A 26,599-nucleotide genomic window follows, 5' to 3' on the forward strand; every position below is an offset into this window, starting at 1 on the left:
AATACTGATTTGTTCAACAAGTACTTCCACTAGACTTCCATCAGTCCACCAGACTGAGCAATTTGCTTTTTACAATAAATTCCTAAATAAATAAATTTCACAATAAATGTTCATCAGAGGGTCCTTTTTTCCCTTAACTTCTATGGGACTATGCAATGTTTCCTTATTTAACATATATAGTTCCATTCATCCTCCATGAGCATAAATATTCTTGCCTCTGGCAATTTAATTATAACAAACACAAATCCTTTACTAGAAAAAAAGTTTCTTTTACTATTTTACAAACAAGCAAGTGTCAAAATACAGTTCTTAGTTGATTCCACTTCACAGTTTTAGACTTGTCTAATTCCATTACTTGTTTTTGAGAAAATAATGTCACGTGTGCTTGAGACATGAGAATTTTCCATTTCAGTGTTTCTTCAAATGCTGAAATGGAACACTGTTATAAAAGAATACCTATGTAATATTTCCTTCTTTACTATTAACTTCTTTACATTATCAATTCATCAGTGAGATGATTCACTTTGCTAAAAATTCCTTTTTGGAGATACCCGTTTAATGCATTGAAACTGCCAAGTTTTTCAAAAATTTCATCGTCATCATCAAATTCCTAACAGGTAATCTTAGAGGAGGGGGTGTACAGGATATTATGAAGTTACTACATGAAAGACTTACATCATTATTAACTTCCTATTGATAATTTTCCTTCAGATTAATCTTTTTTTTAAAGATTTATAGCTTGCTGTTGTCTGTCAAGACTCCAATATTATCAGATCTTATATTTCTGTCTTCTAAAGTACTTTTTTTACAGTTTCAATTCACCGAGATCTTCATCTTCCTATGGATCTTTTTCCCACCATCCTGGCAAGAAGTAGTTGTTTTGCTAACATTTCCTCTCGCATTCATTCTATTTAAGGAGCCATATCACTTGAGAATAGCTATGTTAACAATGTCAAGTTATTTCCTAATATCCTCATTTTTAATATGATACTGCCATCAAAGCAATCTGCACACAACGAATCTTTCTCAGAATTCTCATATTTGTGGTCTCCAGTCTTAAAAAAAAAAAAAGTGCTTGATTTCTAACCAAGTTCTCAGACCCATAAGTTAAAATTGGTTTGAACATTGTGTTACATGTATTTCTTATGTATTCTTTGGTATTATCTTGTGTACATGTGCATGTGAGATATCTGAATTCTTGTTCTGTAATTATCCTTAAATTGTACTTCCTTAGTTGTAATGGAAACACTGCTTATACCTCTCTTTGTGTGCCTACTCAGTATTTAATCTCCTTTGTGCACTGTGGCCGTCACTTAGATTGATCATGTGTGCGAATTAGATTAACAAGGGGGGATTGCCTTTCCCTAGAGCCAATTCCCTTGTTACAAATATCTGGAGTTACCTCCTTGTTAAGTTCTGGAAAATTTATTTGTTATTGCTGCACCATCCAGAACCCTTAGATTAGAAAAGCTTCTCAATCAAGGAGTTAACTATCAGACAGACACACGGTTAATCGTTCTATTAAAATACTTAGTTTAAATTAGCTAAATTTCCTGTACCAACTCTAGTTTGCAGTCATGGTCTCCGTTAAACAATTAAATTCCACTCAGGTTCTAATTAACAAGTGGTGCATTGGATTCATTTATCAGGCAACTAGTTAGGTAAAAAGTACAAAGGTTCATTAATTAAAACTTATGCAATACACTTTCACCAAATATACACTCAGCTAAGATAATCACTTTCTTAAGTTACAGAACTTAATATAACAAACTATAATTTATATAGCTGAATCTTGTCATAAGACACTGCTATTAAATCAATTAATTGTCCCTTTGTATTCTTTGATCTACAATTCCTTTCAGGCATTAATTCAATTAACTTTGCGTAGAATTATACTATAACATACTAAACATAATCGACATTCACAATACATTAGACTATGTTCCTGGAGCTGTAGCACTTTGCTATTAGACTAAATACTAAAGTCCTGCCTCTTACATAATATGAGCTCTACTAATAAATGTTCCTGTTCACTATTATACAATAATTCTTTCTTCCACAACAAAAGAGACTAAGGTTTGTACATTACCAGATCTTTAAGACTTCTTCAGGTCTGTCCCTCATCTTCAATTACCTTTACAGCTTACTTATTCTTTATCCTGAGAGTCATCTCAGCTGGGCCTGGTTTGGAGCTTGCTATCGTGATTTATCCTCTCCGATGTGGACGAGAAACAGCTCTGCTTAATTTGGTCCACGTGGTCTAGCATGACGGTCAGCTTGCGAAGATTTTCTCTGTATGCTGACAAAATGCCCACACCTCGCTCATTACTTGGCTGCTTATCTCCTCCGAGACATCTTTCCGTTGGCCAGGTTCACCTACACATCTCCAGGAACAACTTGCGCTGGGCCCTCGAGTGACGGGCGCCGATTCTAAACAGGAGAGCACGAGAAAGAACTGGAATCCAAGAGAAAAAGTCGCTCGAACTGGGGGAGCCAAGCCCTTTTATACTGCTCCTTTAGCGGCACCCCTTTTGCGTCACACCGTTTCACCCGTCACCATTCTTCTGCACGCAGTTCCGTTCTTCTCTCTTAGCGTCTTCCGGAAAGCTCGCGCGCGCACCATGTGTATGTGACTGCCATAGGCTCTGCTGCTAATCCGAGTATCTAGCTCGCGTACCTGGACCTCTTAATTTTACATGCTAACATACATTTCACAAATTATTCTTCCTTTGTTAAACATACAAAGATAGGTAATATTCCTTTACATAGAATCATACAATGTCAAGATACAATATCTTTAAGGCTTTCCAGTAATTTACAATTCTACTTATATACAAGTACAGTCATACCCTGACTTACGCAAATCCGGAGTTACGGGTTTCTTATATGTACATATTCCTGTCCCGCTTCACCACTAGTCTTATCTTTCAGGCACTGGCCACATTCGCCAGTGTCGCACATGCTGTGAACAAGCACCTGACGTGTTTTGCACGGTCTCCATTCATACACGATTTTTATAATCTACAAACCTTGCGATTGTTTAATGTTATGTTCTTGATAAAAATTTTATCACATAAAAATAATAATGTCATCCAAAAGAAGCAAGTCCGATTCTTCTACAGCTAGCAAGAAAAGAAAAACATTGACTTTGGAAACAAAACTCAACATTATTAAGGATTTTGAAGGCAGAATGAAAATTTGTGAGCTAGCAAAGAAGTTCGATCTACAGGAATCCACAGTAAGAACAATCATAAAAGAAAGGTTTTCAGATTTGGAGGACATAGATTCTAATGAGGAATGAATTGTAGCCACAAGGCAAGGAATAAAAAAATCATTAGCTTGCTATGAAGAAATTTTGCATGACAAGAAAAAGACATTATGCCGTCAGACGAATCTATTAGATTTTATGAAACCATCGACTGCAAACCAGAATTTACTTAGCCACAGTAAAGCGTTTGATTTATTAGTATAAGCACTAAATTTATTCACCTATGTGCACCAAGAGTCTGGAAAAGTCTCCCTGAATAAGAGTCCCCCTCTATTCTAAGATATTCGCTGGCGCAGCTTTAAAAAATAAATTTATCAATATCTGAAGAGGAGACGGCCTCAGAAAGAAATTAGAGGATTCATTTCTTTTAGCAAGGAATAACCTTTAACAGTCAGGGTAAGCACATGAGTAAAATTAGGAATTGGCTAGAGATATAGAATTTACTTTCCTTATAGAATGAACGGGGAAATTTTGTAAGTCTTGTAGTTATTGTATAAAGGAAAATTCATAAAGGAAATAAATTATTTTTAGGAAAAGTAACAACAACGTAACAATGGTGAAGACACTATGTTTACCACTAACTCTATCATGAAGTTCTAAAAGAGTTCTGGATGAATCAGTCAATGTTTTCTTCAAGGTTCTATGCTGAATTCTTGTTTTCAAACTCTGATTTTTTTCTTGAATAATGTTTGTGCATTTCAGTCTACAGTTCACCTCTGAAAGCTGCTCAACTTTGATTCATTTTAAAACTTTCTTACAGGCACTCTTCTTTTCAATATAAAATTTAATTTTATCCTGCTTAAAACCAAAGTAATCACAATTAAGAAAAGTCAATGAGACTTTTCTTATTTCTTGTATCTTCTCTCAGCAAGAATTTGCCCACATTTTTATGTTGGAACACTATGTCAGTAATAAACAGTCCATGTCCTGAATAGGAATCCAGCAGGTACTATTATTAGCTCTGATGTTTTCTCCAAATTTTCCCAAAATATTTCTATGTCTGGTAATCATTTCCTACTCTACTGTTTAGTTCTCCAACCAGAATCATCTTTTCTTCTTTTGTTGTGCCAGATGCCTTCTCTAACTCCTCAAAAAATTCCTCTACTTCTTCTTTAGTAGAACCATCCCTGGGACCAAAGGCACAAATAAGTCTCATTGTTCAGTTATCCACTCTGATATTTGCCCACTTGAATGGTAAGCAATTGATATTGCTTACCATTCAAGATTATCCTCATATTTAATGCTGAATACTATAGCTACTACTTCTTTTTGCTGATTGTTATTGCCTGAATATACCATCTTGCATTTGTTGCTTAGAAAGAAATCTCCTATTTTTGTCTTCGCTGTTTTGGTAACACCTATTATATCAATCTGGTATTTATCCAATTCTTATGCTTGCTCTGTTTGCTCTGTTTCTTTTCCGTTGATGCTTCTTATGTTGCTGGTGCCAATCTTGAACTCTGATGATGTTGAGTTGGGATTTGTTCCAGTAGATGACTTTTCAAAAACTTCTTAAAACAAAATTATCAAGGCGTTCAATCTGAAACTTTCATTCTCTTTTGTTTTTCTCACTATCCCAATACCGAACACTCTCTCTGTCAGCAGTGATCTCCAAAGTGAGAAAGTAATGGCTGCTACAATATTGTTAAGGAAATGAAAATGACTTTAAAACAAACCACAGATATCACTGTACACATAATAATTGTGAAACAGAATCAAGAACGATTGAAATTAGTACAATTATCAGAATCTAGTAAGCACATGTTATCTCAAATTCTACTTTTTTTTGTTTTTTTAGATAAATATCAATTTCTTATCAGGCACATGGAAAGTGCTGATCATACATGGTTACAAAACAGAAATTAAAAAAATTCTAATGTACAGAAGCAATTTAAAACAATTCATAATTGTAAATTATGATATTTCCAACATCCAAATTATTCACTTCTATCCTTTCATTTAGATCCACATAAGAATCGAGACAGCTAACAGGTCTGTCTGGGAAATGCATATTACTAACGTGATCACCTAACAAGTCAGCTATTGCTAAAGTTTCCTGCAGTTTTCTACCTTCAGCATTCACTCAAGTTGTTTTTCAATTATCACTATTGCTTTTACTACCCACATAGTGAAAAAAATTCCTCGGATTTTTTTTGTATGTTTGGCTATGTAATACTTCTTGCATGTGGTTGTCATTCTCCTAGCATTTTTTATACTTCTCCTTATGCTAAGTCATCATCTTTCTCCCAGTACTGGAAATACGAGTCTGTGGAATTTATTCTCCTAACTCTGGATATGAAATCAAGTACAGTTGCCTTCACGTATCCTCTCACCATTTCCCATGCAATGCTGATTCCTCTACCATGCAGTTTTCATACTGAAGAAGTACTACATCAAGCTGCTTCTCAGTCATCGTAGTCACTATCCTTAGAATTCCACTAATATCCTTTTTATTCAACGCTCAAACATTTGCCAAACAGTAAGTGAAAAGCATGATTATTCTTTCTAAAACCATAGGCAAAATGGCTACTTTATTTATATAGAGATTCTCATATAGTAGTACTTCTTTCCATCACATGCTCATTTGGGTAGTTATCCCTTGATAACTTTATAAATTCTCCTTTGCTCATCTTGTATGCTTTCTCTTCCCTCCTGTAATGACAGTCAGCATTATATTCATAAGGATTATCTGCCCATGCAGTTTGGTTTTCTTCATATGATAGTGGACAAAATACATGAATATGCATTTTGTCCTATAACTCCTACTCACACTGTATCACTTAGAATTTCTTCTCTTGTAGAATTTAATTCCTCTGCAGTTATTAGCAATATACTGCCACCATTACAATTCACAAAACGGAAGATGTTTTCTTTGAACACACTGTACCCATCACTTTCATTACTACTAGTCAAAAACTAGTAGTAATTTTTGTTTCAATTTATTTACCAGTGCATATATATTAAAGTGTGAATGTACTAAATTTATGAACATTATACAATAAAATCTGTTGTAACTGCCACCCAATTAACCAGCAATACCAAAACAATGACACTTTCGAAGATCTAAATATAACCCAAAATTTAAGCCTAAGAGATAAGAAAAATATGCAATGGACTTGCATTCTGGCAACACTGTCGTATGTACAGCTGAGTCGCGTGGGGCACGCGACTCCTGAACATATGCTTCACACAATACTCCCAGTGGCTCACTGGTTAAGAGAGATCACGTGGGTTTTTTTGTATATTCCGCAGCCAGAACTCGCAAACTGCATTCATATATGTACACTCCTAGCCTACATAGTATCGCTATGGCTACTCCCACAAAACACAAGAGAAATGTTCTCACTCTTTCACATAAGTAGTAATGGTGAAAGTGTCTTCCCATTTTCTCCAGCATTCAAGTTAAAACTTGAATTGCTGGAGAAAATGGAGAGAGGTGTCAGCAGTACAAAATTAACAGAGGAATATAAAGTTGGAAGTTCAACTTTCTACAATATAAAGAAACAAGGTGGTCAACTCCAGAGATTCATGATGCAAACAGAATCTACAAAAGCTGCAGAAAATCGGAAACTGTACACCAATCCCAGTGTGATGAATTAGATTGTGTGTTATATGAGTGGTTTGCCCTAAAAAGATCTGACGGAGCTTGCATTTCTGGACTGATGCTGCAAAAAAAAGTGAAATAATTGCAAGGGAAAATGAAGATGCAAGGCGAGTGTGGATTTTCTGTTGGGTGGCTTAACCAATTCAAAGAAAGGCATGGAATCTGTAAGTTAGATGTGTCTGTTGAACAGAGGAGTGCTGATGAAGTGTCCACAAACAAGTTTATTGAGCAGCTTCAGAGAATTGTGGACGAAAATAATATGACTGCGGAACAAATATATAATGCCAATGAGACTGGATTGTTATGGAAGTGTCTTCCCAAGTCGACTTTGGCTTGTGCGACAGAACCCTCGGCAAAGGGCTTTAAGCAGAACAAGGATTGCATAACTGTGGTGGTATGTGCAAATGCTGCAGGTAAGCACAAAGTAAGACTGTCAGTGGTAGGCAAGTACCGCAATCCACAGTGCTTTAAAAATGTGAAAAATCTGCCTATCCATTATCAGGCACAAAAGAACACCTGAATGGATTGTGACATATTCAAAGAATGGTTTCATAGTGTATTCGTGCCCAGTGTGAAGGAGAATTTAAAGGAAAAGGGTTTACCACCAGGCAGAAAAGTAATTCTTTTGTTGGACAATTGCCACACCCATCCCCCAGCTGAAGAATTAAATGTGGGAAAACATTTGTGTTATGTTTCTGCAAACCCAATGTAACAAACTTTATCCAACCAATAGATCAAGGAGTCATCAAGAATATAAAGATGAACTACTGCTCCCTTTTTTATACATCAATGTGTGAACTTTGAAAGTAGCGTCAAAGATTTTCAGACACAGTTCACATTGAATGACGCTATATTTACTTTGTCTCTTGCGTGGAAGAATGTAATGAACATTACTTTATGTCATTGTTGGCATAAATTGTTGCCAACGATCATGTTTGAAGATGACGAATGAAGTGATGAAGATTTTCATGATTTTAAAAAAAGTCCTGTGTCCGATATCTTGGATTTAGTAACACATTCAGAGAAGGTTGGTGTTAGCGAAGAGGAGGTGCAAGCTTGGATGGATGTAGACAATTCTGTTCCCATCACTCTCTCTCTCCCTTGATCACAATGAAATAATTGAACATGTACTTGATGACGGCATGCAGACCAAGAAAGTTACGTGGAAGGAAGTTGATGAAGGAATACAGACTTTCATAAGATTTGCAAGCAATTTTCATCTATGTCAGCACATGATATTATGAAATTTCATTGTATACACACAGTGAATTTTTAAAGCTCCGGCTACAATCTTTTGTAAGCAGGCAGACATTCGAAGTTATATTATGTCGTCATACTAAGAAATTCACAACAACAACTTTCATGTCATAATACATACCGTAATTTTTAAATGTTGTTTAAATTTGATTTTGTGAAATATAAAGTGTGTTTTAAATTTTAAAAAATCCACACGATTTTTGATGTTATTTATTTAATTATTGCCGGCAGATTGAAAATCACGACCAACGAACTTCACATGCTGCAATTTCTACAGATGGCATCACAATTATCCAGCAAAATCTCATATCTGCAATCATCGAAGTACCATTGTTGGCAGTTAAGAGATGTTCTACTGTATATAAATATTTTATACAAGAATGGGAGATATTTTTGGTGAACTGCATTTAGACAAATGGCACAGATGGAACATTTTGTCCATAATTTCTCCATCATGATTAATACTTTACCTAATATTTTACTACATGCAATATTGAATATATACAAAGATAATGAAATAAAAAAAATGAAAAAAAAAGTCTGAAAAACAATCTATAAACCAAGGAGTAAGACAGGGATGCCATCTGTCTCCAACACTTTTCAATATTCATATTTATTTATTTATTTATTTATTCATATGGAGTTTCCTCCCTTTTTCTCCCCCGTCCCTATTGGGGTGAGTTGAGCCCCCCTCATGGGGGGTTAAGTATTTATGGCTGTAGATCCAAGTGTGTTCATGGGGCCGGTTTGCCTGCTTGCGGGATGAAAAACACCATATAAACTGGCAGAAAAAACCCTACTGCCTGCACCCAAGACCGGCTAACTTGGCTATGGCTGAGGAAGATCCTCAAATTCCTTACGTCTTCGACGGGAATCGAACCTGGGACACTCCTTCCCCAGTCATATGGTTGCGAAGCACACAGCCACTAGGCTAACCGTGCGAATATTCATATTAATAACATATTATTACAATGGAACATCTTAAATAATCTAAGTATAGAAATTTACAGAATAACAAAATAAATATGCTATTATTTGCAGATGATCAGGTAATAACATCAGATAAGGAAGACAATTTACAAAGAGCAAGATATAACTTAAATGTTATAGTAGAATAGTTTGGAATGAAAATATCCATAGATAAAACAATGGCATTTTGTGGACAAACTATTGTTAGAAGTAAAATAGTTATTAATAATAAAATAATAGAACATATAAATACTTTCAGTTATCTTGGATGTGAAATATCATACGAAGGAGAAAAAACATAAAATTAAAAATTTCAAAATTTTTACAGATTATTGGCCTGATAAATAGAACAATTAATCCAAATATAGTACAAATATAGGACGAGGGCTACTGCATCAAGGGTGGGTGTGGTTAAAGAAGCGAGCCCAGCAGGTGGAGAGGATGTTGCGAGTGGGAACACTGAATGTTGGAAGCATGACTGGAAGGGGAAGAGAGGTGGCAGACATGATGAGGAAGAGGAAGTTGGACATTTTATGTGTGCAGGAAACAAGGTGGAAGGGGAGAAAGGCAAAGGAACTGGGAGAAGGATATAAATTGTTCTATTCTGGAGTGAATAACGAGGGAAGAAATGGTGTAGGAATTGTGGTGTGTGGCAGAATGAAGGGTGAAGTACTGGAAGTGGGTAGAAGGAACGACAGGATCATGTGAATGAAATTGGGTCTTGGAGAAGAGCAGGTGGTCATATTATGTGTATATGACCCTCTGCTGTACAACCTGCAAGTTGGTTGTACAGCAGAGGGGAAAGATGAGTTCTGGAACGTGTTAGATGAAGAAATGAGGGAATTGGAAGAAAATGAGATGGTGATTGTTGGAGGAGACTCGAACGGACACATAGGAAGACAGAATAGAGACTGTGAAAAGGGGGCTCAGTGGCCACGGAGTGGGAATGATGAACCAGGAAGGAGAGAGGGTTGTGGACTTTGCAATAGCGTTTGATCTGGCAATTGTGAACTCGTTTTTCTACAAGAGGGAAGACCATTTGATAACATTTAGGAATGGTAACAACAGTTAACAAATTGACTACATTTTGACTAGAAGAAAACATCTTAAGGTTGTGACAAATTGTAAAGTAATTCCAACAGATCAAGTAGCACAGCAACACCGACTGCTGTGCACAGACTTTAAAATAAGATCGAAGATAAGAACCTCTGGATGCCATGGGATGAAGACAATTAAGTGGTTTCACTTAAAAGAGGAGAGTGTGAGGAATCGTTTTAGGGAGAGGGTGTTAGAGAGGATTTCGGATGGACTGGAAAGTGTACAAGATTGGTGGAAACATAATTCAAAAGTAATCCTGAGCTGTGCAATCGAGGTGCTTGGTGACGCATCTTGAAAGATTAGAGAGCAGAAGGAGAGTTGGTGCTGGAATAATAATGTACATGTGGCAGTGACAGCTAAGAGGAAGGCAAAGCAGAAGTGGGATGAGTCAAGAGTGGAAGAGGACAGAGAGGTGTAGAGAGAGAGAGAAAGCAAGAATCTAACAGTTGTTGTGCAGGCGAAGACCATGGCATATCAAGATCTTTATGATCAATTAGAAACAAAGGAAGGACAGAGAAAAATTTACCAACTAGCGAAATGTAGAAATAAAGCAGCAAAGGACATCTTACATGTGAGGCAGATCAAAGACACTGAAGGAAGAGTATTATAGAGGGATGTGGACATAAGAAACAGATGGAAAATATACTTTGAGGGACTTTTGAATGAGGAAAATGCAAGGACACACAGAGGAGATGGGCAGCCTTCTGAGGGGATGGTGCAGAACATCAGTAGAGTGGAAGTGACGGAGGCCAAGAAGAGGATGAGGAATGGAAAATCGGTGGGCCCCGACAGAATTCCAGTGGAGGCATGGAAGGCACTGGGGGAACAGGGAATTGACCTGCAGTGGGACCTGTTCATGAAAGTTTGCCAACAGGAAAATATACCCGAGGAATGGAGGGAGAGAGTATTCTTGTCCCCATCTACAAGGGTAAAGGGGATGCACAAAACTGTAAAAATTACAGAGGAATAAAGTTGATGTCCCACACAATGAAAATCCTAGAAACGGTTCTTGATGGTAGATTGAGGAAGGAGGTGGAGATTGCAAAGGAACAATTTGGCTTCATGCCTGGTAGATCAACAACAGATGCTATCTTTGGGTTACGGCAGATGATGGAAAAGTATCAAGAGAAACAAAGGGAGCTACATCTGGCATTTATTGATCTAGAGAAAGCATACGATAGAGTGCCAAGGCAAGAAGTCTGGAGGTGTCTGAAGGAGAAGAAGGTGCCAGAGAAATATGTCAGGTTGTTGCGGGAAATGTACAGAAATGTGAAGACAAGTGTTCGGACCTGTCTGGGACAGACAAAAAGTTTTCAAGTAACAGTTGGCTTGCATCAAGGGTCAGCATTAAGTCCGTTTCTGTTTAATATTGTGATGGAGGTGGTAACAGAGGAGGTGAGAGAAGATGCGCCTTGGACAATGTTGTATACAGATGACATCTTGCTGTGTGGAGATTCAAGAGAAGCAGCAGGAACTAAAGTGGAAAGATGGAGAAAAGTACTGGAAGAGAGAGGTATGAGACTGAAGAGACTGAAGAACAACACATATACTCTGGCAGAAGTAAGCCAGAGTATATGTGTTGCGCAGTGGGTGGCGGCAGCCAGGAGACAGATCTGGAGCTGGAAGGAAATGTCATCAGGAAGGTGAGAGACTTTAGATACTTAGGTTCAACAGTGGAAGAAGATGGAGGAGCTGAGAAGGAAGTGGGATGCAGGATACAAGTGGGTTGGAGGAACTGGAGGGAGATGGCTGGAGTGTTATGCGATAAGAGGGTGTTGATCAATCTGAAAGGCAAAATCTATAGGAGAGTAGTGAGGCCAGCTATGACATATGCTATAGAAACTGTGGCCCTGAGGAAAAATAACATCAGCAGGATGGAAGTAGAAGAGATGAGAATGCTTAGGTGGATGTTCGGTATGACCAGAAAGGATCGTCTGAGAAATGACTATGTCAGGGGAACAGTGAAAGTTACGAACTTAGGAGCGAAAATACAGGAGGCAAGGTTGAGATGGTTTGGTCATGTGATGAGGAGGGAGGACGAACATGTGGGAAGAAGGGTCATGCAGATGGATGTGCAAAGAAGGAGGAAGCATTGGCAGCCAAAGAAGAGATGGAGGGCTTGAGGATGAAGAACTTGGATGTGGTGACATCCCAAGACAGGAAGGTGTGGAGGAGACTCATTATCAACAGAGACCCCACTTAAGTGGGAGAAGCTGCAGAAGAAGAAGAAAAATTCAAATATAGTACAAAAAGAAACACGCTTGAAAATATACAATACTTTAGCAGTGCCCACATTATTATATGGCAGTGAAATTTGGGCAATAAACAAACAAGATAAACAAAGAATAAAAATAAGCAAAATGAGATTTACAAGAAGAAATGCAAAATACACATTATTAGATCAAAAAATGAACAAAGATATTTTAAAAGAACTAAAAACAAAATCAATAGAAGAAAACTAAACAATTATAAACAAAAATGGATAGAACATAAACCGAATGGCCAACACCCGATATCCTAAATAAATAATAAAATATAACCAGTTGGAAAGAGAAGGCCGGATAGACCTCAAGAAAGGATATTTGATGGATAATGAAACCGGAACAGACCAATATAGCCTATATCCATAATTAGCATTATGATGATGATGATTAATACTTAGTTAAACAACTTTAAAAATATGATCGTATTATAATTTTGGTTCTAGGGTTGGAGCAAAAGCAAAATATCACAGCATTTATTCCAGGTACAGTAAGACAGCAATTATTTATTAAGTATTAAGTATTGTCCCAATGCTTTGATATATGGAATGAATCATCACAGAAATTTTTTAAAAACTGCATTAATGATTAATAATAATGATCTCTGTATGTACTCCATTATATGGATGACATGGAAAATAATGAAAAGAGACAATAATAACAAAGTATTAAAAAAAAAAAAGGAGTAAAACTCAGGTTAAAATGTATTTAGTTACAGTGGTGTGGTTTCTTTCCAAAATAAATGCACTTTCTGAGGTGAATTGGATCCTACGATGATCCAATTCACCTCAGAAAAAAAGAAATGGATAAACAAATAGCTTTTTTAGATCTACTAATTCTTTCAACCAAATAACAGCTAACAATTTGCAGTTTTTAGGAAGAAGACTCACATAGGCCATAATATCTCACCACCATCCTAGTTAAAAGGCTGGGACTATTAAGACCTTATTATGTCATGCTCATTCTTTATGTACTTCTGATGAACTTTTACAGAAAGAATTCCAACATATTAAATCTACATTCTTATTAAATGGTTTTAATGATTCCTCCCTCAAAAAAAGCATTTAACAGTTATGGAATCTCTGCCTCTTCTAATCCACAAGAAATAACTTGCATTCCTATCCTTTATGTGCAAGGTATCTCTGAACAGACAGTGAAACTTTTAAAACCAGTGAACATTTTTCTTGCTTTTTTCCCCATCAGAAAAATCTCTACCTTTCTTGCATTTCCTAAGGATAAGCTTACACCTATTAGTTTTCTATGCATCTACCAGACTCCTTGCTCTTGCAACTAATCCTATTTTGGACACACTAGAAGAACTGGTTGTATTTGTTTTGAAGAACATAAGTTTTATATTAAATATGATGAGCCTGAACAGGCTGGACTTGCTGAACATGTTATCTCCACTAAATACAGTTCACTGGAACAAGACAAGAATCCATCATAAAAGTCGATTCTCATAGAACATCTTTATATAAAGAAAGGTATGAAAAGCATTACTCCACTGTCCTGACTTGAAGAGATTCAATGGTATACATCTATTCTCTTTATGGGAAGTACTTTTTAAATCTGCTAATCTTTCCTAACTTTATATATATTTATTGATTTTCAGTTATGAAATTATTGACTGCTTTAGTTGTCTTACGTTAGCTACTAAGGTACCACTTTACTGAATTTTCTGTTATTGTTTGATTGCCATTCTGTAATTCTGTACTGAAGATTGTTATGAACTTACGCAAAAATTCTACAAATAAATAAGTTTTAACATGACTTTTCCTCCATTTTTATGGTTTGTTATTATTATGCCAACTCACAGTATACTGAAACAAATCAGAAAGGGACAATTCTCTCTCTCTCTCTCTCTCTCTGACGCTTTAGAAAGGAACTGTTTAAGTGCTCCAGTAGGAAAAAAAAAAAAAGAATAGGAGAATTACATATCTGAATTTCAATAGTATTTAAAACTTACTTTTTCCATGAGAATCTTAGGCAATAACTTATCCTGCCCTAAGGATGACTGAGAAATTTCTCCAGTACCTACTAAACACATCAGGAACTGCAAACATACTTGAATATCTCCTACAATACAGCAAAAATAAAATTTAGAATCTTAGAACTTAAATTTCTTAGAACAAATTTAAATAAATTCTATAGTTGTAATTGCATCTTTAATTATCACAAATTCTTGGCACTCTCCCAAAAGGGATAAAAGAAATATTCCAGTAACCAAAAAAGTGAGAATTCAGTACTAGCTTCCTGCCAATAACCATTTTCCATTATCTGTCAGGTCATTAATTTGATCAACTGTTACTTCTGTCTTCTCATGCAGTCCTATCGACATCAATCCATCTATAAGTCTTCAATACATTTTAATATCTTTCCTTGGCATTAGCTTTGAATAAATTAAATATTCTGCTCTGTTTACATATACAGTTGACCCTTGAATGACGAGAGGTTAGAAGTACCAACCCCCCCGTATCATTCAAAAGTTCCGCGTATAACTTGTGACTCCCCAAAAAACTTAACTACTAATAGCCTACTTTTTTAAATAACGAAACCTGTGGTGTGATCATAATTAAAAGAAACACACGTATTAACCACATTGAAAATTATTTAATTGTAAATATTTCATCCTAAGTATCTTAAGACATCATCCGTACAGTAGTTTAAAACAATAATAGGAATAACATACAGTTAGGGCACATGATTACAATAGAATCTCATTAAACATGCGTAACGTGTTACAAAAAAAATTTTTTTTTAAAAAATTAATTATTTAACGCAATTTTGTATGACAATTTCCCATACTTTAGGAATAGTAAGAACGCCGTTGCAGTTTAAGTTTGGTCTGTGTAGTAGGGCTTCAGAACTTTCTTTGTATAAACGTTCATGTTTATATAAAGATCTACATAAAAGTTTAGACTTTTCCCCAATGGATCCTATGGTTTGGATTTTCAATTCCGTGTTGAGAGAGGCCAGATTTTTGCGGTTTAAAAAGACGAATGTGGTCTTGATGTTCCGAGATGCGTTTCTGAACAGACCTACCCGTCTGTCCAAAGTAAGACAATTTGCATGAGCATGGAATTTCATAAATGCCAAGCGACATCAAAGGTGAGAGTTTGTCATTAAGAGAAGGTAACAAGTTGTAAATTTGGTTGATAGGTTTGTAAGATGTGGCAAAATTGTATTTCTTCATAATTTTAGAAAGATGTTTGGAGATGCCTTTGACATAAGGTATGGGAATCCTATGGACTTCTTCCTATCTGGTTTAATGTGTGGAGAAGTGACTGATGATTTTTTGAGTTGTTTTCGGATTATATCCATTTAGGATGTCGTCTGTTTACATGATGAATCATCTGTTGTCAGTACCCACATCAATATTGTCATATATGATACAAAACACTGTAGATGTTATATATATTATTAACACTAGACATCAAAAATGAAAAGATAACTAGAAAAAGAAATCATTCATATTTATTTACAGGTATAACGATTCATGCACTGATAACGAAGAAGCAGCAATATGATTGCTTTATGGTAGCCTAGTGCAATCGATATGATTGCTTTGCAGTAGCCTAGCCTATACACTAATGAATGAATCGTTATAAAATTTTTATTTTATGCTAATTAATAACAGTTCATTTTAATACATCTTTATGTTTGTTTACATTTCTCTAGACTGCAAATGGCCATGTACAGTCTGTAAGTGTGTGCGAGTTTGATAAATTTTAATTTGTTATAATAGATTTATGTATACTATGTCAATTGGTAGAGCCTCTCTACTAATGGCTCGCAAAAAGTTAAGCAAGTTCGAGTGCGGTTAGTAGTTGAAGGGAATCAATCGTTCGATGCTGTTGGCACACTCTCCCTCGATGAGTCTTTGGCCTCCCTGGAAGTGTCACATAATAATATTAATAATATACGTAGGCTGTTCAATAAGTAATAAGACTATATTTATAAGAAAACAGATTACCATTAATCGTCATCATTGACATGGTCTTTTTTGAAGTAACTACTGTGAGATGCGATGCATTTGTCCCAACGTTGCGTCCACTTCTTAAACACATGTGAGAGTCTGTTTTTTGAGAGTTCTTTCAAAACAGCCTCCACAGCTTTTACACATGCTTTGTTGCTTTCGAAATGGCGGCCTCTTAGTGGTTTCTTGAGCTGAGGAAACAGCCAGAAATCGCACGGTGCGAGATCAGGACTGTATGAAGGGTGTGGTAGGATATATGTGTTGTTCTTCTGCAAAACGTCCACTACAATATGTGGCCTTGCATTATCGTGGTGCAATAGGAAGCCATTCTTCAGCAATGGCTTTCTTTTGACTTGCTTGATGATAATTGCTACTGTGTTGATCATTGTCTCTGTGATGGAGATTGAAGGTCTTCCCTCACGTTCAAGATCTTCCACATTTTGCCTTCCTTCCTTAAAAGATTTATGCAAGCGAAAAACACTTGCCCTCGACACTGCTTCATCGTGGAAAGCTTCACGTATCATGTTAAAAGTGTCTGATGCCAATTTTTTGCAAACGCACACAAAATTTAATCGCATAACACTGTTCCAAGGACGCTTCCATTTCGTAGACTGGTTGCACCTCATAGGTGTGCCGATGAGCACCTGCGTTTAGTCACGTGACACTCTGGCACATCAGCTCGTGTACGCCATCTATTAACCTCTTTTGTTAATACATACAGCAACATTTCTTCATTCCACAGAAATTAATATTGTGATGAGTGGTTTCGCCACAGTAAAATTAGTCTTATTACTTATTGAACAGCCCACACATTTTATGCATTCATGACATACCTAACCTTTTCTTAATTTTTTCGATATTTTTAAGCTATGTGGTTCATCATTTGCAAGTTTTTCAAACTTTTGCAAGTCCCCAAAAAATTTTCTGCATATAAGTGGATCTGTCTAGTTCAAGCCCGCGTTCTTCAAGGGTCAACTGTACCTGAATGCTAACATTTTCAAGTTAGTTTCTGATATTTTCATTTATAATATTAATGTGCCTAATGCTATCTGCTCACCTCTTTAATTGCCCTATCTATGATGTCAAATTTTTAAGTAATCAGATATCATTACCAGCTTCTCATAATTACTTGTTGAAACGGGTGTAAATACCATTTTTTTAAACCAGAGCCTGGAGTTCCATTTGATATTAACACATTCAACTAGTTTCTCACCAAACCAGCTTGGTTTATAGCATCCAGGTCAATTTTGCTGGCTGTTCTATAATTTTGCTACTACAAACACTATCGACAGTTTCTATTATCCAGAAATTTTCATAGTTATGGTCTGTTTTTATTAATATAACAGAGATGCAAAAAATACTAGGGCATACTCCCAAAGTGTGAATCAGTGAATCAGGCCCACCAACACATAATGAAATCACAGATAGCAACCTGGAATATTGGCACAATGACAAGACACAGTGCTGAATTAGGTGAAGTTTTAAACTGAAGGTGCATCAACAGCTGTTGTATTCAAGAGGCAAAACAGAAGGGGCCTAAATCAAGGAATATTGGAAATGGATATGAATTCATCTACCACAGCAAGGTAGCAAATCGTAATAGTGATCAACAATGAATGCCAGGAATGTATTGTGGAAGTTACTCAAATAAGTGATTGCATAATCACCATTAAACTAGCATTCCACTAGCAACCATTGCATGAACATTCTCTCTGCTTATGTCTGCAAACTGGCTGCAGTAATCTAGAAAAGCAGCAGTTCTGGAAGGATCTTGACTGTCTGCAGTCTATACCAACAAATGAGATAAAATATATGGGGGGAGAGGGATGATTTCAACAGCCCTGTAGGAAGGGCGAGTGAAATCTACGAAACAGTTTATGGTAACCAAGGTTATGGGTTTACATATAAATCCACAGGGTGAAGATATACCAATTTTTGTCAATGTATAATTTAGTAAATATTAATACCTTATTCATGAAAGCTACATAACTTATTACATATATAAGTAACAATGTATATACTCAAATCGATTATAATATGCCAATCCCTCAAGACCTATAAAGACTACAAGGTAATACCACACCTGATCACCACACAACACAGATTGCTGCTAACAGAGCCTCGATGTTGAACTCAATGATGGCTTATAGAGAAAAGATGTTTAAAATCCGATGGCATAAACTTGACCAGCAAGAGAGACAAAATCTGTACGAAAATATCTTGGATAAAAGCATCAAGAGGGACTTAGAGGCCTCGTGAATAAAATATGAGATGAGTTCCCATGATATTGCACTAAACAGTCTGAACACCATTTAGACATATCGAAGAGGCCTATAAACAACAAGGAAACCAGATGGTGGAAGGAAGAAGTAAAGGACAAGCTTCATAATAAGAAACTCCTTTTCGAACAATGGCAGTGAACTAAAACTGAAGAAGACTGCATTGGATATCAGGGAGCAAAGAAGGATGAGAGAAGATCCGTTGCACAAGCAAAAGCTAGTGGTGCAGATGATTTTTATGCACAACTTGAAATGACCAAGAACAATACGGAAATCTTCAAGATCACAAAACAAAAACATTATAGTTCAAAATACATTAAGGCAGTGAAAAACAAAGAATAAGCAACAGGTGTTACTGACAAAAACAAGGACATAAGACAGAGATGAAAAGAATATTACCATCATCTGCTAAATGAAACCTACACTAGCAAAGGTTTGCCTAACTTACCAACAACAATTTTATAAAATCCTTTTAACACCTTAGAAGTTTCTATCATGTCCCCCTCTTTTCTGCCTATCAAGTAAGGTTTGTAACCCACACATCTTCAACCTACCTTCATAAAGAGCATTCCACAGACCTGTCACTAGCTTGGTCACTCGTCTCTGAATCCTCTCTACTACCTCCCCATCACCAAGAAACCAGATCTGCATGCAATAGTCAAGATGGGATCTTATCAAGGCTCAATAAAGAGGAACAATAACCTGCTTGTCAAAGTATTCTTCAATAACCAAGTGATCTGATGAACTGCTTTAGCCACTTTTGCTATGTGCCCTCCCCCCCTAAATTTTAACTCCCAGTCCAGTAACACTCCCAAGTCTCTGGCTTTGTCAATTTCCTGGAGTACAGTTCCACCAATGCAGTATACAGCTGTAATCTTTTCGCTCCGAAATGCATAACCTTACACTTTGCCACATTGAACATTATTCATGTGGTATTCTGTCAAATGCCTTTGCAGAGTCCAGCAGTATCATGGTGTAGTAATTTCCTTTTTCCAATTCCACTGCCACTTTATTATAAAGTGTGAATAAATTTCTAAGACACACTGTATTATTTACAAAGCCATGCAGCCCACTATAAAGTATTACATCCCTATCCATCCATTGTTAAATTTCACCTTTGAATGATTGATTTCAAAAGATTGATTTTGATTTGAAAGATTGATTTCATCTTTTCCAATACTTTAACAACCACTTCTGATATATTAATTGGTCTGTAGTTTGCAATCTCTGTTTTGGAACCACCTTTATGCACTGGAACCATCGCACCCTCTTTCCATTCTCCTCGAATCCTGCCAGAGCTGAGACTTAGATTGAACAACTTCATCAGAGATAATGCCATTTCTCTTGCACATTAATATAGTACAAGGGCTGGCATGCCATCCAGTCTCACTATTGTATTCCCATTGATATTTTTCAATGCTGAACACCTGTCCTGTTCATCAAACTTAATTTTGACATGCATCTCTGTCACAGGGGTCACTTACAGGTCAAAGCCAAATAAGTAGGAGGAGACCTCCATATTGCCTTCCAGGAATGCAGAGAACCAACTACAGATTCCAACCTAATGTCCAATCCTTACCTTCACACAGTGCACCTCATTAGTAGGTATCAATAAAGTACTGAATAAATGAAGATGGGCTGGCAATTGGGACTTAGCAGACCAAATTGTACTCTCTATTGGCTTAAACTACATATAATGGTACAACATGAGTCTTCATATGATGGGCATTGCCCTGTTAAACAAGTCCCCCCCCCCACACACACATGGGCTATTTTCCCCAAAGAACCAGGTCAAACAGTGGAAACCAGCAACTGGTACAAGCACCAACTAAACATCTAGAATAAAAAGAATAAACCTAACATCAGAAGAATTGAAAATAGGAAATCATCAATATAAGAAATATTAACAGAAAAGAAATTGAACTTGCAGAAGAAATAGAAAAGTACCATGTGGACATAATTGGTATTGAAATAAACACAGGTTAGACCTTACTAAATAATAAGTATAGGACGTTATATTCAGGCAATAATGATTAAGGAAAGCAAGGATAGCATTCAACACCAAACATGAAGATAAACTTCTTGATTGGAAAGCAATTTCAAGCAGAGTGATGTGTGGGCACACTTCAAAAGGGGAAATGTGCCTACAGTCCCAAAGAAGGTTCTTCTAAGGAAGAAGTGGAAGAATTTTCCAAATGATTAGAACAGGCAGCTGACATAAAGCAAATGAAAGAAGTGGTCCTTGTTGGAGATGTGCACAGCAGAGCCGGAAATGAATCCCACCAAGCATACAGGAATGTTTTGGGAAAATATGGAGAAAAGGACAAAACTAATAATAATGGTAAGTATTTGTTGCATTTCTGCTAAGGACACAGACCAGTCATTACTAACACCATGTTTCAACATAGATGTGCATAAATTCACATGGAGACAAAGACACAAGAAATAAGAATAGCCTCATTGACTACATCAGCGTTGATAGTGATATGCCAGCAAAGGTTGGTCAATTGGTAGAGCCTCTGCTACTAATGGCTCATGCAAAAAGTTAAGCAAGTTTGAGCACGGTTAGTAGTTGGACGGGGTTCCAGTCGTTCAATGTTGTTGCCACACTCTCCCTCGATGAGTCTTTGGACTCCCTGGAGGTGTCACATAATAATAATAATAATGCTGGTTCAGGATACAAGAGCGTAATGGATATCATATTGTAAAGAACAGTACGTAAGAAAGTTTTAAAAAGAATCAAAGGTGAGTAGCTTTTACAGGTAAACTGTAAACTTAACTATACAAACATTATTGAAAAAAATTTGAAGCAGTTTGAAAACAAGAACAAAACCTTGGAGTCTCCATGGCAAACTCTGAAGAAGACAATGATTGATTCAGCCAGGGAGGTATGTGGTGACATTGTCTGCAAGGATAGAAAAATAAAAACTCCATGTTGGATGCAAGAAGTTAAAGAAGCAATTCTGGAAAAGTACAAAGCCAACCAGAAGTCCCTAGAAAATAAATCAGCAGATGCGTAAAAGTAGCTGAACAAAAGTCATAGAAAAACTTCAGTAAGAATATAGAAAACAAATATCAGGAAGATGGCAAAATGTTCTGGAGACTATTGAAAAAGCTTACAAATGAAGGAAAGTGTATTGTAAAAGGAATCGAAGATGATAAAGGTGACATGATAAGGATATCCTGGATGTCTGGAGTAATTACTATGAAGGACTGTTAAACTAAACAAGCAGTGGCAGAATCATACTAGCACATTATCAAGAGGAATGCAAAGAGGAGTGCATATATCAGTACTTAAGTAGAAAAAGCCATCAAACACTTGAAATGCAGAAAAGCAGCTGGAGTAACATATATTTGACCAGAAATTCTTAAGAGCATTTCTGATGAAATATCAATACATAGAGCAATACAGAGTCTATATTTAAGTTGTAAGTCAGCAGTTAGAATTGAAGGAAATACTGGAAGATGGTTTGAATGTAAAATCAGCGGTAAGACAAGGATGCACATTATCTCCATTCTTATTCATCATCTATATGGATCACATGATGAAAGCAGCATACATGATGTTAGAACTGAAGATATCAAACTTATCTCTATGCTTTATGCATATGATGTACTCCTAAACACATCTAGGGCAAGTCTCAGGAATTCTCTAACAAAATTAAAAAGCACTTCTAACAAATTTGGCATGAAATCAGCAATAAAAGTACCAAAAGTATGAAAACAGGTAGGGGCATAAAAAACTTCAACTGAATTCAGAATGTATATCCTACAGAAAAATTAAAATATTTCAGCTATTTAGGCACAGTTTTCAGTGAAGATGGCAAATTAATTTTGGAAATAGACAACAGAATAAGCAAAGCCAGTATAGTGGGTAGCCGGCTGAATAAATTTAAATGGAATAAGAAAGAAATTAGTCAAAAACACCAAGCTAGCAATATACAAGACAGGGTTTAAACCAGTTTCAAGTTATGGATCTGAGAGTTGGGTTAGAAATAAAGCACTTGATCATAAATTAGAAATAACAAATATGAGGGTTCTGAGAAAATTATTTTCCTCACATTTGGGATAGGTGCACTACCCCCAATGTGAGAACAGTTTGCTTGATTGTATTCAGAAGTGAGCAATTTGCCTAACTAATGACACTACCCTTTCCTCATTAACTCTCTCCAGTTACTTTCCCATAGAATGAACAGATGCATCAATGACAGAATCATATTAAACATGATTTAATATGATTGATTTAATTGATAATTTCTTCTATGTTTAGTACTGATATGTACTCCTGATCGCATTCCTCTTGAATCTTTTCTACCACTGTAAAAGTACTGTAAAATCAATTAGAGATGATAAGGGTAGCATGAAAATTGAAGAAGAAAAAAAATCTAGATGTATGATTCATTTTACACTACTCTTTCCTCAATTTATCAATAGACTCATGAACATTTTGCCAACTTCCATGTTTATCTCCCATGTTCTTACCAAAGTTTTCCCATTACTTTGACTTTATTCAGCTAGTTTTATGCTTTCTTTCTTATATTTCTCTTTGCATTCTCTTAGAGCATATGATACTTACATGCCAGGAATTTTCAATACACTTTCTTCTTTTTCTTGACTACCTCTTTAACTTCCTGAGTCAACCATGGGGTTCTGATTTATCTATTTTTGACAATTCTGCATGCCTCTTTGGCTGAATCAATCAATGTTTACTTCAGGGTATCTGCCAATGAATCTTCAAGGACTGATTCTTGTTTAAAAACTCATTTTTTCTTGAATATTTATAGTTCACTGCTGAAATATGCTCTGCTTTGATTCTTTCTTTCTTTTTTTTTAACATTTTTCTTTTCAATTTTAACCTGCTCAAAACTAAATGGTGATCATTTTCTATTTCAAATCCTCTGTATGTCCTTGAATGTATGACTTGAAGTGGCATTACGTCATTGTTATCAACAATAATACAATCAATGAGCCTTTTCTTATTTATTGTGTCATATCCTTAACTGAAATCCAGCAGGTTTTTATCAGCTTTTATCCAGCCTGTTCCCGAAAAAGAAATAAAAGAAAACCTTCAAACTATTTATTATCTGTTGAAAGTTTATTTTTCACTTGGTTAGACTATAATAAATTTAGTTTAATCCTTTATCCAAGTGTGAGCAAACAAAGCTTGTGCCTGAAAATATCTTCAGTACTGAAAATGGTGTTGTACTACCTTACTGGGGTAAGGCAATAACAACACTGGGCAACAAAAGGTGGCACACCTTTTGGCAACTCCTATAGGTAAAGATGACTTCGCTATTGCTTCTGCCTGGTATCTCCACCTCTGGGCCTGTCTCCCACTGAAGAGACCTCAATAAAGGTTGAAACTAGTCTGGGTAGTGGCCAATCCCTTAATGCATAACATTATACATATCCGCAAGGAGATGTGTTTTGCATTATGGGAGATACTGGGATAGGAGTGTTGTTAGCTTGGTCCACCTTTACAACGAGTTTCCCGGTGTTGTACTGCCTTACCCCAGTAAGGCAGTACAACACCATATTCAGTCCTGAAGATATTTTCAGGTGAAAACTTTGTTTGCTCACACACTTGGATAAAGGATTAAACTAAATTTATTATATTTATTATCTGACCTCAATGCTCTCAGAAATAATGGAAAGGGTCAGCAATAGCAGCTGCTTCTCTACTGAGATGCACCAATTACTCAGTGATCATCAATATGGTTTCTGCTATTCTTGTTCCACATCTGATCTCCTAGCCAACCTCCTTTGGATGCAGGTCATGGAAAAGTATAGAGAAGCTCAAGTGGTAACTCCTGATATTTTCAAAGAATACAATCAAGTCTCGGATTATGGCCTTCTTACCATGCTACCATAAGATAGCATGGTAAGAAGTGAATGTATTGTCAGCTTCCTCTCAAGTCATTCATTGTGGATCACAGTGGATGAAAAAAAACTGATAAAAGGATGGTTTCCTTTCATCAGATTTTTCAATTAATGCTGATATTCCGGGGCTCAATACTGTTCCCTACACTCTTCCTTCTACATATCAATAATCTCTCTCTCTCTCTCTCTGACATCCAATCCTATTCACAGCTTCGCTGATAACAATACTCTCCACTTCTATTTTTCATTCTCAAAATCTTGTAGCACTCAGGTGATTCAGGCTTCCCGATCTATAACTAATGTTTGCCACAAATACTGATCTCCTTATCATTCTTCAGCGAGTTGAGGACAACTTGGTGAATTTCAGTTAAGCTAAAATGCAATCCTGTCTATTCCCAAAAAAGAAAGCCCATGCCACTCTCTCTCCTTTGCTTTTGACAATATTCTTCCTGCCAACCAGTAGAGTTTTTCTCTTCCTGGGTTAACTCTCAAATCAAATCTATCCTGGCATAGGCATCAGATCCACAGTTTCTTCAAGCTCCAAAATTTGGTATTTATTATTTTTCAATCCAAGCAATACTTCTCTCCTGCTCCTTAGAACAGTATTCTAAGGTTAGACAGATTTGAGCTTTATAAAGCTCAAATCTATCCAACTTTAGAATAATACTGTTCTCACATTTGGGGTAGTGCACCTACCCCGAATGAGATGCTTGATTGCATTCAGAAGTGAGCAAATTGTCTAACTGATGACCCCCACCATTTCCTCATTAATTCCCTGCACTCACGTTCCCATAGATATTCTATTGCATTATATCACTTTTCCAGGTATTTCCATGGACACTGTTCCATTGAACTGGCCATCATCATCCCTCCACTTTCCTTTAATCAATTAAACTGTACATGAACATAAACAGCTGCTTGTGTTCATGTACAGTTTAACTGCAAACTCATCAAACCAACTTCTCATCCACTGCCTTCATTCACTACACTTGTGCTCTCTGGAACAGGTCTTTCCCATACTTTTTCCCCAATGATTGCCCAACAAATTCCTTTCTGCATTCTGTCATAGGTCTCAGGACCTTTTGTGTGTGTGTTTGATACACACACACACACATTAAAAAAAAGAAAAGAAAAAGTATTGTAATCAAATTCATTTTTTTTTTTTTTTTTACTACCTACACACACTACTAATGTAGTATAGGCTGATTAACCAACCTCTTATGAAAATAGGCTCAACATAAAAATTAACTCTGCTCTTTTCTCCAAATTCTTACAAAATATTGCTATGTCTGGTAATCATTTCCTACCTTGCTGTTTAGATCTATAACAAGGATAACTTTTCCTTTGTGTCAGCTGCCTTACCTAATATCTGAAAAAATTCCCCTGCTTCTTAAGGAGACCTAATCCTTAACCAATTCCACCATTCTCATGTTTGCCCACATCACTCTACCAGATATTGTTTCAATTAAGATTATTCTCATATATACTGTTGAATACTACAGATACTCTTTCCTTTCTAATTATTATTGTCTTAATATAATATTTTGCATTTATTATTTAGAAGACTCTCTTGTTTTTGTCTTCTTTGCTTTGGTTACCTTTGGTTTAGTTACTTTGTTTTGGTTATCTATTACATCAATCTGGTACTTCAATCCTTTTGCTAGTTTCACTCCTTTCCTGGTGTTTTGATGGTGCCAATGAGTGCTTGAATCCTGCTGATGTTAAGTTGGAATTTGTTGAAATAGCTGACTTTTCACTGTTCACCCAGATTCGCTGACAAAAACAGCCTTGTTTAACTAGGCAATGCCCTAACTATAATGAAATTTCATTGTTTTGATCAGCTAAATCCCAAATTTCCATCTTATTCTTTTGTTCTGGATGCAGAACAAAATACTGAGTTCTTCATAATCCTTAAAAGATTATGTGGAAGTCTCCTTCCAGTTATCTATATTTGACATGAAGTAATCCTTCTTCCAAAACCAATATCTTAAATACTGATCTCCTTAC

The 26,599-nt window shown here is 36.2% G+C and overlaps 1 protein-coding gene across 2 annotated transcripts in view; it reads right to left on the reverse strand.

Moving 5' to 3' along the window:
- Positions 1–26,599, reverse strand: part of LOC150106226 (gamma-tubulin complex component 6-like) — a 909,633-nt gene that overhangs the window by 781,879 nt on the left and 101,155 nt on the right. For both annotated transcript variants that reach the window (XM_090392253.1, XM_090392252.1), the window contains one exon: positions 14,424–14,533. In XM_090392253.1, coding sequence (XP_090248379.1) covers positions 14,424–14,533 — 110 coding nt within the window. The remainder of the gene's footprint in view (positions 1–14,423; positions 14,534–26,599) is intronic.

Source organism: Typopeltis vanoorti, chromosome 5, assembly GCF_054136105.1.
Source record: "Typopeltis vanoorti isolate ZY-2024b chromosome 5, IOZ_Tvanoo_1.0, whole genome shotgun sequence".
NCBI lineage: Eukaryota > Metazoa > Arthropoda > Arachnida > Uropygi > Thelyphonidae > Typopeltis > Typopeltis vanoorti.